At 41.1% G+C, this 16,343-nt stretch overlaps 1 protein-coding gene across 1 annotated transcript in view; it reads right to left on the minus strand.

Annotated features, from left to right (window-relative positions):
• CDH18 (cadherin 18) overlaps nucleotides 1-16,343 on the minus strand; it is a 925,909-nt gene that overhangs the window by 656,274 nt on the left and 253,292 nt on the right. Inside the window, exon 2 of the mRNA XM_040353556.1 lies at nucleotides 7,669-8,136. Coding sequence (XP_040209490.1) covers nucleotides 7,669-7,896 — 228 coding nt within the window. The 5' untranslated portion in view covers nucleotides 7,897-8,136. The remainder of the gene's footprint in view (nucleotides 1-7,668; nucleotides 8,137-16,343) is intronic.

Consider the following 16,343-nt stretch of genomic DNA (forward strand, 5'->3'; position numbering starts at 1 on the left):
TGTTTTGGCAATTGGGCAGGAAGTGAAGAGGAATCTCCACAACGGGACACAGATTGCAAAAAAAAAACTGACAGACGTTATAACCCTCACTCAGTTTTCAGAAAAGAAGAAGCACACATGTAAGAAGAATTTTTACATTAATATAATGAGAGCATATAACAAATATGCAAAAGTAGACAATACATGGGCTCCTCTCATATTCTAAATTAGCTTACTTTGATTTTAGAAGGTAAAGCAAATCAAAAAGATTTGGCGAACATCTATCAATATTATTTTACTCATAGAGGCTCAGTATTACTTGTGGTTGGTGCTTATAGGCATTTTTATGCAAATGGAGTCAGTCTTTAAATGAATACTCCTCAAGACTAACTACCCATCCACGCATTTTTTATTGGCACAACACCTTGCATTAGGGCTGGGGACTCCTGAATGGAATAGGACGACAGGGTGCTGTTATGTTTTTAGAAAGCTATGTACAGCACCCTACGTACAATACCTGCCAACTCTTCCCAAAAGCCATGATCTGCCAGGGTCTATACTAAGGTATGCAATGAAAATGTAAACATTTTAAAGAAATGTTAATTGGGGGAGGGGGGTATTTAAGATTAAATATAAGTATATTCATCTTTAACTTTAAGAAGCATAGGGCAATATGGTGCTTGTTAAATGTCAGGTTGAGTTAGACTCAAAGAGAAATAAAGAAGATGGGGGATAGATTATTCCTATTAGTAAGTAAAGATGCAATAATTTTCTGCTGTAGTGATTTGACACCTAATTCTACCCTTTCCCGCAATTTCACTTCCCACCTCCCACATTTCCACTACCCAAAGGAATTCTAGCTCTCTTTAACTGTACAGTTGATGCTGCTACCCAGGGAACTGTTGAAAAGCTCTCTAACTGATGTGTGTTGTTGAAGTAGCATTTAATACATGTGCCTTCTTTTTTTAAATACTTTTTATTTATTTCTTTATCAAGTATCAAAAAAAGTTACAGCATCGTCAAATTTTATATAGTAACATACAGTGCTTAGAGCAGATCTTGCTTTACCCCCCCCTCACCCTCCCTCCCCCACACCACACAGTCATTATTTATTTGTGTATTACTATTACAGTAATTGCAAGATCTCAGGGGGAAAAGAGGAAGAAGGCACCCCTGAGGGTGACAACAGAGAAGAGAAAAAAAGACAGAGAAAAAAAAGAATGAATAATTAGTACAAACAAAGGAAAGACATCCCCGATCTTGTAAGAGGGGGGACCAGAGGTGGGGGGTAGCAGTGGGAAGTTTCCCTTCTGCTCGCCACCATCCTCTTATAGGGGGCACCCCATCTCGTCCAGCCAAGACTTCCACGTTCTCTCAAACTTTCTATAATTGCCCTGCCTGATAAATGCCACTCTCTCACTTCAAACCATTGATTTGATAGTCTCAACCCAGTTTTTCACTGTCAGGCCTCGTACACACGACCGAGTTTCTCGGCAAAAACCAGCAAGGAACTTGCTGGGAGATCATTTTCTGCCGGGAAAACCGGTCGTGTGTACATTTTCGTTGAGGAAACTCGACGAGCCAAAAAGAAAGCATGTTCTCTATTTCCTTGATGGGAATGGAGAAAATTGGCTTGTCGAGTTTCTCGACGGCTTCACAAGGAACTTGACGAGCAAAACGATGTGTTTCGCCCGTCAAGTTTCTCGGTCGTGTGTACGAGGCCTCAGGGGGGATCTGTGCCTGCCATTTCTGAGCAATTAGCTTTCACGCTTGGAATAGGCATCTCAGCACTACTTCTGTAGTACCGGTCAGGACTCTACTTTCCTCCATACTCCCTAATAGGCATGTCTTGGCCACCGGTTCTAATGTGGTCCTGAAGATTTTATTTAGCCTATCTATTATCTCTACCCAATATCTAAATAGCTTTGGGCATGTGTATAAAATCTCCTGTCGCCCTGCACCTGGGGCACTCACCGTTTTGTCTCCACTCGAGTTTAATTTTTTTTTTTGGGTATGGTAGACTCTATGTATTAAGAACATGTGGGATATTTTCTGCGCCAGTGCTCCTCGTTCTAAGATCTTATCCCATTGTTCAGTAGTTATTGGCCCCACATCTCTTTCCCATCCTGGGAAATTTTATCACTCTAGCCCCTAGTCTAGTATATGTCTCAGAAATTAGACCTTTAGATGTATTTGTTGTAATTATTTTTAGGAGAGTGGGGATCTGAATCCATTTGATTATTTGTGACCTGAACTGCACTTGAATGGCATGTCAAGCGTCTTAAGTCTGAAAACGTTTTCATGAGATTGCCCTCATACAGTTGAATTAGTCTATTAATTCCCTGTCTCTCCCATTCCCTGGGTTTCTCTATACCCCTTACTTCCGCCAAATTTTTGTTGTTCCATAGGGGGGTATACTCTGTTACCCCGGTATACCCCATGAATGCCTTTGTTACCTGCCATACTTTACTGACTAGTTTTATAGTCAGGCATCTATGGATAAATGAGTCTGCCTCTAATGCCTCCACTAGTATGTTATGTGGGGCCCCCGTTAACCTCCCTGGCAGCATGATTATGTCAAGTTTTTGATGCTGAAAGCGGTACAATTGGTTTGCATGGAAATTTGTCATTTTATATTGTAGGCCTGTAATTCTTAGAAATAACTCACTTTAATATGTCCAAACCAGAGTCTAGTAGACATCCCGGGTATGATAAAGTTTGAAACACAAAATCATTAATTATAATATAATAAATAACTATAAATAATTATAACAAATAATAATATAATACAAATAAAAAATATTCAATAATGTAACAAATCAAAAACACTGAAATTTGCTCAGTTGCAGAATTATCGCTGTCATTACTTTCAGTGTTTGATGACGAATTTTCCCACAAATCACTATCGATCAATTCTGCAAGTGATTCTAATTTATTATCGCTGTTTTCTTGCTGGTCTAAAATCACTGTTGACATAAAGGGACACTTTTTGGTTGCTTTGGACAATCTACAGTTTTCAGGCAGAAAGAACCATCTTTACTATATAAAAGTGCATGCAGGTCACTGGATAGACCACTAGGGACAAAGGGGTTGTGTAATTATTTTATACAGTTTATACAGTACGGTAATCTGTAAGATTACAGTATATTGTAGGTGTACTGTTTAACCAGTTCCCGACCACCGCATGTACATATACGTCCACAATATGGCACGTACAGGCACATGGGCGTATAGGTACGTCCTCGCCTATTAGCGGGTGGGGGGTCCGATCGGGACCCCCCCCGCTACATGCGGAGGTCGGGTCCGCTCGGGGAGCGATCCGGGACCACGGCGCGGCTATTTGTTTATAGCCGCTCCGTCGCGATCGCTCCCCGGAGCTGAAGAACGAGGAGAGCCGTGTGTAAACACGGCTTCCCCGTCCTTCACTATGGCGGCGCATCGATCGCGTCATTCCCTTTATAGGGAAGACACGATCGATGACGTCATTCCTACAGCCACACCCCCAAACAGTTGTAAACACATACTAGGTGCACCCTAACTCCTACAGCGCCACCTGTGGTTAACTCCCAAACTGCAACTGTCATTTTCACAATAAAGAATGCAATTTAAATGCATTTTTTGCTGTAAAAATGACAATGGTCCCAAAAATGTGTCAAAATTGTCCGAAGTGTCCGCCATAATGTCGCAGTCACGAAAAAAATTGCTGATCGCCGCCATTAGTAGTAAAAAAAAAATAAAAAATAAAAATGCAATAAAACTATCCCCTATTTTGTAAACACTATAAATTTTGCGCAAACCAATCGATAAACGCTTATTGCGATTTTTTTTACTAAAAATAGGTAGAAGAATACGTATCGGCCTAAACTGAGGAAAAAAAATGTTTTTATATATGTTTTTGGGGGATATTTATTACAGCAAAAAGTAAAAAATATTGCTTTTTTTTCAAAATTGTCGCTCTATTTTTGTTTATAGCGCAAAAACTAAAAACCGCAGATGTGATCAAATACCACCAAAAGAAAGCTCTATTTGTGGGGAAAAAAGGACGCCAATTTTGTTTGGGAGCCACGTCGCACGACCGCGCAATTGTCTGTTAAAGCGACGCAGTCCCGAACTGTAAAAACACCTTGGGTCTTTAGGCTGCATATTGGTCCGGGGCTTAAGTGGTTAAGGAACAAAATGGAAATATCCTCACATGTAGTGTACATGTGGATATTAGAATGTAGGGGTGTGCCACGTCCTGGTATATATGATGGGAGGGATAACTAGGGGCTAGTCGTTGGACTTTTCAGGCACAGTTGGTTGGTCAGAATATAGTCACACAGAGAATGTTGTTCTCTAAAAATTATTTCAATTTATTAAGACAAAAATAGAAAAGATTATACATATTAAAAGGAGATTGCCATTGCAATAAAGACTATCTAAAGAGCTAATTCGGCAAACCTCTCCAGGTACAGTGACAGGAATAATAAATAATAATATTGTATCAGAAAAATAAGGTTGAAAAAACTCTCAAAGACACGAAAGACAACCTATAATTATAATCAAGCAAGCCATACCATCGCAGACATTCTTTGCCTGCATCTCCATAACCATACAGGACTATCAATTATAATTATAGGTTGTCTAATATGTTAATATGTATAATCTTTTCTATTTTTGTCTTAATAAATTGAAATAATTTTTAGAGAACAACATTCTCTGTGTGACTATATTCTGACCAACCAACCGTGCCTGAAAAGTCCAACGACTAGCCCCTAGTTATCCCTCCCATTGTAGGTGTACTGTGTTTTTATTTTTTGGAATTTGGTGCCGTTCTCGGCCCCCGTGCGTCGTAGCGTCGCAGGGAAAGGAGCTCGGCGCCAATCAGGCACTGTGTAAATCGAGCGAGGGGCCAGCTCACACACACAGTGGGAGACATTGCAGGATCCAGGGGACAAGGTAAGTAACCATGCCTGGATACTGGAATGTGATCCTGAGTCTGGCTCGGGGATACCACTATTGGTATTGGAATTCCACCCCAAAGCAGACTCGGGATTACCGCCAGGGAGGTTAACATCATCCTGCCGCTGGAGTTCCCTCCCGCTAAGGTTCCACAGCCCGCTAGATGTTGTAGCTGGGATGTCAAAAAATATGATCTTGGGTACGGGACAAGTTCGGTAGTTGCATAGTTTGCAGACTGATCCTGGATTGGCCCATCTTCCACATTAGTTAACTAAAAAGGGATTCTATTCTTTTAAACCACTTTTAGCCTATCCAGATCGGGGAGTTATGGAACAGATATAATATCTGCGGTAGCCATATCATCTTTATTAGATTGCCGCGCCCTGCTACAGATAGATGGAGTCTGCTCCAGATATCTTCTTTTTGCTTTAATTTAAGTAGTAGTGGAGCTATATTATTATTGACATACTGGTTTATAGCACTTGTAATCCAAACCCCCAGGTATTTCAGTATTGCAACTACTTTTAGTTACCAAGTTCCAGGCAATGTCTGGCTACCCAGTGGGTTAACCGGTAGCAAGGCCAATTTTTCCCAGTAGATAACCAGACCACAAAATCGTCCAAACTCCCCAACCATTTGTATCACTGTATTTAATGAAGATTCATAATCTCCACAAACAATGCTATCATGTCCTCCTCTGTCTGCCTTCGGAACCCCTGTATACCTGGTGTTAGTCTAGTTATAATTTCCACTGGTTCCATTGCGAACAGCAAAGGGGAGAGGGGGCAGCCCTGTCCCGTCCCTCTCTCCAGCTGGAACAGTTCTGAAAATCTGTTATTTATTTTTATTTTTGCTCACTATATAATAGCTTGACCCAACTGGTGAAGGAGGGGCCAAATCCAAAACTCTCTAACACCCTCCATACATAATCCCACTCTAGGCTGTCAAATTCCTTTGTGGCATCCAAGGCCAACATAGCCCTAGAGCCTTAATTGTCTGTTGGAATCTGCATGTTTAGAAAAACTCTTCTAATAGTAATGCTCATTGACCTGTTTGGGATAAAACCTGACTGGTCGGGGTGTATAGGATTCTGGGTGCATCCATTTAGGTGAATTGCTAGTACTTTAGCCAGAATTTTTACATTGGTGCATAATAGTGAGATTGGGCGGTAGGAAGAAACATTAATATTGATCTTGCCCCTCCTTATGAATTACGAAAATTGTGGCTTCCGACATTGAGGTGGGAAGTCTCCCATTGGTTAATGTCTCCCCCAGTGTCATTGACCATCTCACCATATCTTTTGTATATTTCTATTTGGAGCCCTTCTGGGCCTGGTGACTTTTGGCTGGACATCCCGGCCACTGCCTTATGCAATTCCTCTAAGGTAACCGGTGACTCCAAATCTAAATTGTCCTTCTCTGACAGAGTCTGGACTGTTATTCCCTGAAAAAAAAACTCCATTCCTCCGCTCCCAGCTCCCCTATTAGATTTATACAGGGATTTGTAAAATTCACTAAATGTGTGCGTTATCTCTGACGCATCAGTAGAGACCTCTCCGCTTGATGTCCTAATCGCCTCAGTAGAGGAGGGGGTATGGAGTGTGTGGGAGTGGTCTGAGACTCCTCTTGGGCCATACTCTATCTTCCTCACCAATGCTATTGCTTCCTCATTGCCCAGGGCCATGTGTACCTGTATAAATGTGCCTGTATACTTTAAAAAAGGTACCTGTAAGTGATAAATATAGAAAGGAGGCAGCTGATTTACTTGATGAATGCATATGGAAATAGTACACAAATTATTTAATTGAAAATATTGTGTAGCCAAATACCAGTGACATTCAGATACCAATTGTCATAACAGGATATTTCAAAGCACAGTATCAAATGGACTGTAGAATGCAGACAGCAGATCTGGCCCTGCTTGCTCCAGTGGATTGGCATCTTTCACAAGACCATTTGCATATGGAAATAGACATCCAAGTAGACTAGACATATCTTTTAATATTTTTAATTAGAAAAAAAACAAAAGCTCTGTATGTAGCTCATGATGAATGTTGTTTTACATTATTTCCTCATTCTAAATGTGATCTTTTACCAAGTTTCACTGTTAGAGGTAAAATGATTTATATTGTGCAAATACTTAAATTTAGGGATAATGTATCAACCTACTCTGGAAAAAATTGACTGAAAAATTTGAGGCCCATATACCCTTATGAGATCCATTTAGATCTATTTCTGTTTCAAGCTATGGCACTTGATAAAGTGCTTTAAGTTAAGCAGCCCCTTATGAAAGGGCTGCCAATATACCCCAACCGGTAAAAAAGTAACTTCCCCCTTTTTCAAAATGTATTGTATGTGCATTGAGATGCATTAAGGTGCCTTGGGCTCTACTATACAATGCTTTGGGGTTTCATTCACAATGAATAGTACAGCAATAAACGGTACATAAAGCAGATGTACTCTACTACCAAGCGCTCTGGCAATGTTCAATAACATATGTGCTTTAGTGATGTTGCCACAAATGTCAGTGGGCCCTAAGCTTCACAACAATTGGTAGCTGTAGAGTACTGACAATTTCTAATGATAGTATGTTGATACTGTATATCAAAGATCAAGATTAGAACTTTCTACTGTATTTCCTTATCACTATACAGTATGTCTCAAATATTTAAAATACAAATAACAGACAAACTAACAAAAAAACTAATAAAAGAAACATTAAAAAGGAAGTATTAAAAATTGTAATTACCTTTCCCACATACTGAGGGTCTGGTCCCATGTGTTCTTCTAAAACAAAGAACTGATTCCAAACCCATCCACGTTTTGGCCGATGGTGAACTTCTGTCTCTCCTTCTATATGTTTGGTTTGATTTCTGGTCACCTTAATGGAGGTGTGATGTGTTGCTCCATAACATCTCTGTACAAAACAGAGGCACACTAGAACAGGACAGATACCAGATGTGCTTGTAAATCTCATGGTAGGAAATGTTTCCTTCTTCTTTGCCTTGTATATTTGTAATCCAGCAAAATAGGTGCACTTGCTATGTAGCTAAATTTGATCTGGCAGAACAGTCCAGCATTGTCTTCCTTGAGCATCCATTATTTTTATTGATTTTCAGAAATCAAGACTGTATTTACATTGTGAAAAGAAAATATGTCTTAGCAGTGTCTCTGTGGAAATCCTCATAACGTTGTCCAGGAGACGGGCATGTTCAATCTAATGGAAAGAAGCAAAGAGAACCATCAGGAAAGTCATTTACTTCTTTACCCTATTAGTAATTATTGATTTGTACATAAATATAGAGTATAAAGTTTTAATTGAAGAGTTTAATCAATGGAGGCACCAAATCTTTTCCACATAATAGTACACTTGTTTTATCCAAACTACTGTTTGATTCACAATACAACTATTACTGTTACCAAAATGGTTTAATCACTTTATCTTAGTAAACGCTCTAAAAGTAGTACACACTTTATGATTTTAGGATTGCATTTACGTAATTGTTTATGCTGTTATAAACATCAATGTCATTAAACAGCTTTCGTCATTATTTTGGGTATTCGCTCGGTAGTTCATTTTTAGGCTTTTTTAAAGAAAAATAAACAACAGAAAAACAAATATTATTGCAAGCTATCTTTTTTGTAATTTGCAAAAAATCTCAAATTTGATTGGGGATACTCAGTGTAGAAAATGGAGGATTCCACACCTTACATTCACCTTAGCGAGAATCACTTTATCTTAATTGCAGCACTTAAATACCATTTCCACATTTCATCAGGTGGCTCTAAGGGGTACTGAGCAGAGCTTTTCTAAAAAGAAAACCTTTTAAAGTATAACTTTAATGAAAAAATTGTGTGTGTTCTCATGGATGCTGCATAGTTTGTATATATCTTTTTTTTTTTTTTTTTTTTTTTATCAGATCCTTTTTATCGTTTTATATGCAAACAGCATTAAGACAATACAGACAAATTACACAAACCAAATATCATTAAACAAAACACAACCCAAAAACCCCCCACAAAAGATGTATTAGTGTACCTGTATTACCACATCTAGCACAGGCTGGCTCAGATTTCAATCCGATTGCATACAGAAATTGGAGAGTTCTATAGACTCTATGAAGGATAAAGATCTGTGTCAGTCTGTGTGATTGAGAAAGAGACACCTGGGACGAGGACTGAAGAATTTCATCCCAGACCTCCTCGGGGATAGAACCAATATCTTTTTCCCAGCCAGCCCTAGAGCAAATGGGAAAGTTCAGTAGAAACCTATCTAACAATACCCTATATGTAGCAGAGGTAATACCTTTTATTGACCCTGCCTGTACTATCTTATCAAGGATAGGGGGAAAAAATATCCTAGCAGAAAATAATTGGGCATGTAATTAATCATGTCTTAGTTGGAGGAATTGATATAACCAGTTAGATTGTAAAGATAAGTCTCCCCTTAGATCTTTAAAGGATTTAAGTATACTGTTTTAGTATAACTGAGCTAGAGTTGTTATTCCTAATTTCCCCCATCTCTGAAAGCTTCTAAGGGCCAAAACTTTAGGAAGTCTATCATTTTACCATATGGGGGTATATCTAGTAGGATAAGAGACACTCAGTATTTTTTTAACTGTATACCATATTTTACATATTAACGTGCAGGTAAGCATATCGGCAAGCGAGACAGCCCCTCTTGCACCATCTTGGACATAGAGTGGTAACCGACCCTTAAATGCATAAGAAAATAATCGTTGAGCAGGAAGAAGTGTCTGCTCAGACTCCCATCCAACAAAGTGCTGTAGTTGGGATACAAAAAAGTATAACCTTGGATTAGGAACTGCCAGACCGCCCACATTTTTGGGGTGTTGTAGAATCTCCAATTTAATACGAGGGGTTTTGTTTCGCCATATTAATTGCCTAAATATGGTATTGATCTTAATAAAGATCTGTATGGGTATCCAAATCGGGGCATTGTGTAAAAAATAAAGAAGCTGAGACATCCATATTATCTTAATTAGATTAATACAGCCTATTAATGATAGGGGAGCTTATTCCAGGTTTTACTTTGAAAGTAATGGAAGTATATTATCCACAATATATGACTGTGGGGAGTCAGGCATAGTTATACCCAAATATGTTATAGAACAAACAACCGTAAGATGAGAACGTGTATATGGCAATAAATATGGCATTAGCATGGATTTCTCACAGTTTATGCCTAACCCAGAAAACCTGCCAAACTCCCTAATATATTTCATTACCGCAAGCAGGGATGAGCATATATTGGTCAAGAAAAGAAGAAGATCATCTGCATATAATGATATATTTTCTTCCATATCTCCCCTAATCAAACCTGTAACATCAGAAGAGGCCTGTATAAGACATGCCAATGGCTCTATAGCCAGGGCAAAAAGTAGGGGGGCAGGGGATACACTGCCTAGTTGCCACGGAAGAGTTTAAAACTGGGAGCTTGAAGGCAATTGAACCTAACTGATGCCACCGGCATGGAGTATAATAGACGCACCCACTGGCAGAAGCCAGAGCCAAGCCCAAATTTTTCGAGCATGGCCCATAGGTATGGCCATTCTACACTATTGAAGGCCTTATTGAAGAGAAGAAGCTGGGACAGCCACACTCCAAAAACGTTCTTTTTTATTAAAACTGGTCACAGAATATCACACGCCACAGCAAACAATTGTTTGCTGTGGCGTGTGATGTTCTGTGACCAGTTTTAATAAAAAGGAACGTTTTTGGAGTGCGGCTGTCCCAGCTTCTTCTCTTCAATTTTGCATTAATTGCATTGCTGGCACCCACGGTTTGGATCCAGTGAGTAAAAGTTCCTTGGTTCATCTGAGCGGTTACTTTTCTTCTCATCTATTTTCGGACTTTGCAACTATTGAAGGCCTTTATTTAAATATGCGCATCTGATATTAAATGCGGTTGACTTTTGGGCATGAATCCTACCTGATCTGAATGGATAATATGTTTAATAACCTTATTTAGTATTAAGTATATTAGCAAGTATTTTAACATCTGTGGATAATGGAGAGATTGGTCTGTAATATTCAGGCTGTAGCAAGTTTTTATCCTTTTTAGGTATGAGTACAATTACAGATTGACCCATAGTGTTTGGAAGCCGGCCCAGATGAAAAGCCTCATTTAATGTACTAAGGAGGGCAGGAAGCATCTCTTTATTATATTTTGTTTAGATCTCTATAGGGAGACCATCAATACTTGGGGCCTTGGCGTTAGGGAAGCTAGCCACCACACTTTCCACTTCCAGTAAGGTGAGTGGATCATTAAGAATTTATCTCTCTTCTTGTGAGATAATACAGACCAAATAACTAGATAACTCTGCTGGGGTATTTTCAGCCCTAGAAGTATACAAATCCTGATAATAGGACTTAAAAATAGATATAATGGGGCTAGTCAGATTAAAAACCTCCCTCTTTACATTCGTTAGAGCTGAAACATGTGTAGGGTTGAATTGAGACCTTACTATCTGAGCCAATAGTCTACCATTCGCCTCTCACTCAGCCCATCAAAGTCTTTTCTGGAAGAAGAGTTTATTCCTAACTCTAGATTTCAACAGTTCATCGAGTTTGCGGGACACGTGGGCATGCACCCACGCGCACGCCGACAAATTCAAAGGGACGTACAGGTACGCCCATTTGCCTGTACGTACCCTTCTGCCGTTGTACATGTGTGTGCGCTGGTTGGCAAGCGGTTAATAATACACTGAAGCTTTGATGTTTACAGAAAACTATGTACAACACCTTTATGGTCCCACCCACCAGCCATGATCTTTCCTCACTGCATAGAGAAACATAGAGATCCGATAATGACATCCATTGGTCTTAGATAAGGTGTGTGTGAAAACAGGTTGTATTTCAAAATATCATTTGCATATTAATGAGGAGGGAGAAAGGGACCAGTGAAGGATACGTATAGTAAGCAGTATACATTTCAGCTTTAAGACACTAAAAAACTGCCAAATGTAACCTAGTTAATTGTTTTAGTCAATTACAACTATTATCTAGCTAATTGTAAGTTACTCACTTACTTTATAGTGGTGTTACTAATGTAATACTGGTATTGTAGTCGAGCATATACATAAATGATAATGTATTTACACCTATCACACAAGCAGAAACACACAGACAAATCAAAATATAAAGTATAAACATATGATATGCTTCTATATAGAATTCAATTTTAACGATTTATCAATTTATATGTTTATTTTGTGAAATAAATGTAAATAAGCATATGCTACATGAGCATTGAGCACCTTGTAATGACCTCAGGGGTACGTATTTGAATACTGTTTATTGTTTTTGTAAAGCAGATCAAATGAGATACTGCTGAACTCATCTGCAGTGCTGGAAAGTCAATGAGCTATGAAGTGCCAATACCGATGTTCCAAACTGGATTATTACCAACATTACACAAAGTGGGAAACAGCAACAGGGATTTTTTTTTTTTTTTTATAAAAGCGTGTGTGTGGATTCCCCAAGTATGTATTCATTTATATCACATTTTTATTATTTCAATAGACAGTTAGTAACATGTATTAATTTTACTGAACTGCAGATATTGCTTGTTTTTTTTTTACTGCACACATTTTACACTATATAACCTTTATAACCTGTAGCTTTATCTAAAGTTCTGGATGCATATAGATAGATTGAGTAATTAGAATAGGAACTAACTAAAAAGTATTTTTTAACCAAAAGTGTTTTAATTTATGGTGTACGTTTATTAAACTGAAATAAACCACGACAGTGACTACCGCAGCTTATTTGAAATGTGCAGTAGCTTAATAAGTTGCAATGAGGTCTGGAGATGATGATCTCCGCTTTTCATCACAGCTCAATGAGAAGCTGCCTGTGAAGTCAATGCCAACAGCCAGTTTATTAGGTTGTGATGTAAGCACCCGACTGGCTGTTTGTGTAAATTATCTCACTCCTTGATAGCTGAGGAGGAAAATGGCCATGATATAATGAGAAAGTACAGGAGGAATTATGCCCTCTACTTCCTCTGTCACTGCTCGGCAGTGCCTGTAGAATGTAGAGCAGGCTGAATTTATAAATAGTTGCATAGTTGGTCAGGTTGAAAAAAAAGGTCCAGCTAGTTCCACCAATAAACACACACATATATATAGGGGACCCTTGAGTCTAGTGTGGGTATATTCCCACACTAAACCCCCAGCATATTCTTTTATGGAATATGTTACCCCAATATTTCATATTCCTGATATGTACCTGTTGTACCCTGTACTTGTATGAAAAAGCACCTTGTTCTCTTTGCATTGCTCCCTTTGTGTGAAATACCTGGTGTTCCTATAAAAAAAAACTGACTGCACTAGACACGAGAGCACAGTTCTATCAGCTGTCTAGCTGTGCTGAGAACTCAGTCTGCTCTCCTTTAATAATCAGACTTGTCCTGACATGCCCTTGACCCCCCCTTTCCCCTCCCCCGTCATTCACTGGAGGGTGATCACTTATAAAAATGGGGGGAAAAGGTGTTTATAATGTTTTTATATGTATACAGAAATGTTTTGCCTTCATTTCTATTTTAAGCTGAAATGCAGCGTACACACGGTCGGAATTTGCTGTCAGAATTTCTGACAACAAATGTTTGAGAGCTGGTTCTCAATTTTTCAGACAACAAAAGTTCTTGTCGGAAATACCGATCATCTGTAGCTAATTCCGATGTAGAAAAATCCTATGCATGCTCAGAATCAATTAGACGCATGCTCGGAATCATTGAACTTAATTTTTTTCGGATCGTCGTAGTGTTGTACGTGACTGCGCTCTTGACGTTCAAAATTTCCGTCAACATTTGTGTGACCGTGTGTATGCAAGACAAGTTTGAGCGAACGATTCGTCAGAAAAAAATCCACGGTTTTGATGTCGGAATGTCTGATCGTGTGTACGCGCCAAAAGAGTTGTTTTACAAGGTGAGGATTCACATATACTTTAATATACATGTTGCGGTACCTCTCTTCCCGAGCTCCAAAGTACACCGTCCTTAGTGGCCAGTAACCCAATCCCCTCCAGTAACGAGACCAAGCACCATTATGAGGGTAAAACACGAACTGTTTACTGTGGGCTACCCGCCCGTATTTATGCAGGTCTCCCGCCTGGTGGACACTCCCCTAGGGGACCAGATGGGAGACTGAAATAACAGACATTAAAATCTATAACTTTATAACTGCCGAACATTTTATATTCATATAACGTATCCCCAAATAGCCTGGAACTGAGGGCATATTATTTATGCAGGTCTCCCACCTGGTGGACACTCCCCTAGGGGACCAGATGGGAGACTGAAATAACAGACATTAAAATCTATAACTTTATAACTGCCGACATACGAATGGGCGACTTCATGTAAAACGGCAAAGCAGACGAACACAATATGTCCAGTATACGGATGGGTCCGTCACATGGCTCCCTCCTTGTGGAACACTCCGGCAGACCCGGCTTGACCCTTTGGCGGGTCAACTTGGGGATGACCGGACGGAGAAGGCGTAGAGACGTCTGTTTGCCGAGATAATCCATCCGCATTCCCATTCTGCTTACCGGGTCGGTAGCTGATGGTGAAATTGTAAGGCTGTAGTGCCAGACTCCACCTCAGCAGTCTTCCATTGTCTCCTGAGACCCGGTTAAGCCAAACTAGGGGGTTGTGGTCCGTAATGAGGGAAAATTCTTGTCCGTATAAATAAGGACTCAATTTCTTTAGTGCCCAGACCAGGGCTAAACACTCCTTCTCCACTGCCGCATAACTCACTTCCCTGGGTAGTAGTTTTCTGCTGAGATACGTGACAGGGTGCTCCCCTCCATCTTCCCCGACCTGGCTTAGCACAGCCCCCAGTCCATACATGGAAGCATCCGTATGGACGAGAAAACGTTTGTTAGGCACTGGGGCAGCCAGGACAGGGGCATTCACTAGAGCTTGCTTCAGGGCCCGAAACGCGGCTTCACAAGCTGGCGACCACAGGACCTGCTTAGGTAAGTTTTTCTTAGTCAGGTCCGTCAAGGGCTTGGCCACCGTACTGTAGTCGGGGACAAAACGTTGGTAATACCCTGCCGTCCCCAGGAAGGCTAACACTTGGGTCTTGGTGATAGGTGTGGGCCAGTTAGCTACCGCCTCGACCTTAGCTGGCTCTGGTCGCTGGGTCCCACATCCTACCCTGTGACCCAAGTACTGCACTTCTGCCATGCCTAAATGGCACTTATCTGGCTTCAAGGTCAGGCCGGCGGCCCGAATCTTGTCCAGCACCACCCCCACGTGGACTAAATGGTCTTCCCAAGTCTCGCTGTAGACCGCAATGTCATCCAGGTACGCACACGCGAAGTCCTGGAAGCCATCGAGGAGTCTATCCACCATACGCTGAAAGGTAGCCGGAGCATTCTTCATTCCAAATGGCATAACCTTAAACTGGAATAGGCCAAATGGGGTGACGAAGGCCGACTTAGGGATAGCATCCTCGGCCAGGGGGATCTGCCAATAACCCTTGCACAGGTCAATGGTGGTTAGGTAGCGCCCCCTGGCAATGCGGTCTAATAATTCGTCTACCCGGGGCATCGGGTACGCGTCAGTGGTGGTCCGTTCGTTGAGCCGCCTGTAATCTATGCAGAACCGGGTGGTCCCATCTTTCTTAGGCACCAGAACTACAGGCGAGGCCCAAGGGCTGTCTGACGGCTCGATAACCCCCAGCCGAGTCATCTCCTGTATCTCCGTCCGCATTTCCTCTCGGACTGCTTCAGGGATACGGTATGGGGGTTGTCGTAGGGGGTTCTGTCCGGGCGTCTCGACTTTGTGCATAGCTAGTGTGGTGTACCCGGGTTCTTGGGAGAATGTCGCCTGCTTCTCCCACAGAAGCTGTCTTGCCTGTACCTTCTTTGCTGGGTTTAACCGGTCTCCTAGCTGCACAAGGCTCGTAAGGTCCGTCTGGGGATTCCTCTCTAACAAGTCAGGTAAAGGTAAGTTCTCGGGGTCATCCGTAGCTGGGGCACAGACTGCCGCAACATCTTCTGGTCGCTCCTGATACTCCTTTAACATGTTCACATTAAAGGATCGCTGGATCCCTTCATCTAAACAGCTGGCTATAAGGTAGGTAGTATCACATATCTGCGCTAATACTTTATACGGGCCCTGCCAAGATGCTTGCATCTTGTTTGCCTTCACAGGTTTGAGCACTAGAACCTTCTGCCCAACCTGGAAGACCCGCTGTCGGGCGCCCCGATCGTACCACCGCTTCTGTCTCCCCTGGGCCGCCTGGAGATTCTCCCTTACCATCAGGGATAGTTTCTCCATGCGGTCCCAGAGTTCCAGGACATATGGTACTATGGGGGTCCCTTCTTGCTCTGTCTCCCCCTCCCAGTGTCCTCTAATGAGATCTAGGGGTCCTCGGACCCTTCTCCCATA

The sequence above is a fragment of the Rana temporaria genome, chromosome 5, assembly GCF_905171775.1.
Source record: "Rana temporaria chromosome 5, aRanTem1.1, whole genome shotgun sequence".
Classification (NCBI taxonomy): Eukaryota; Metazoa; Chordata; class Amphibia; order Anura; family Ranidae; genus Rana; species Rana temporaria.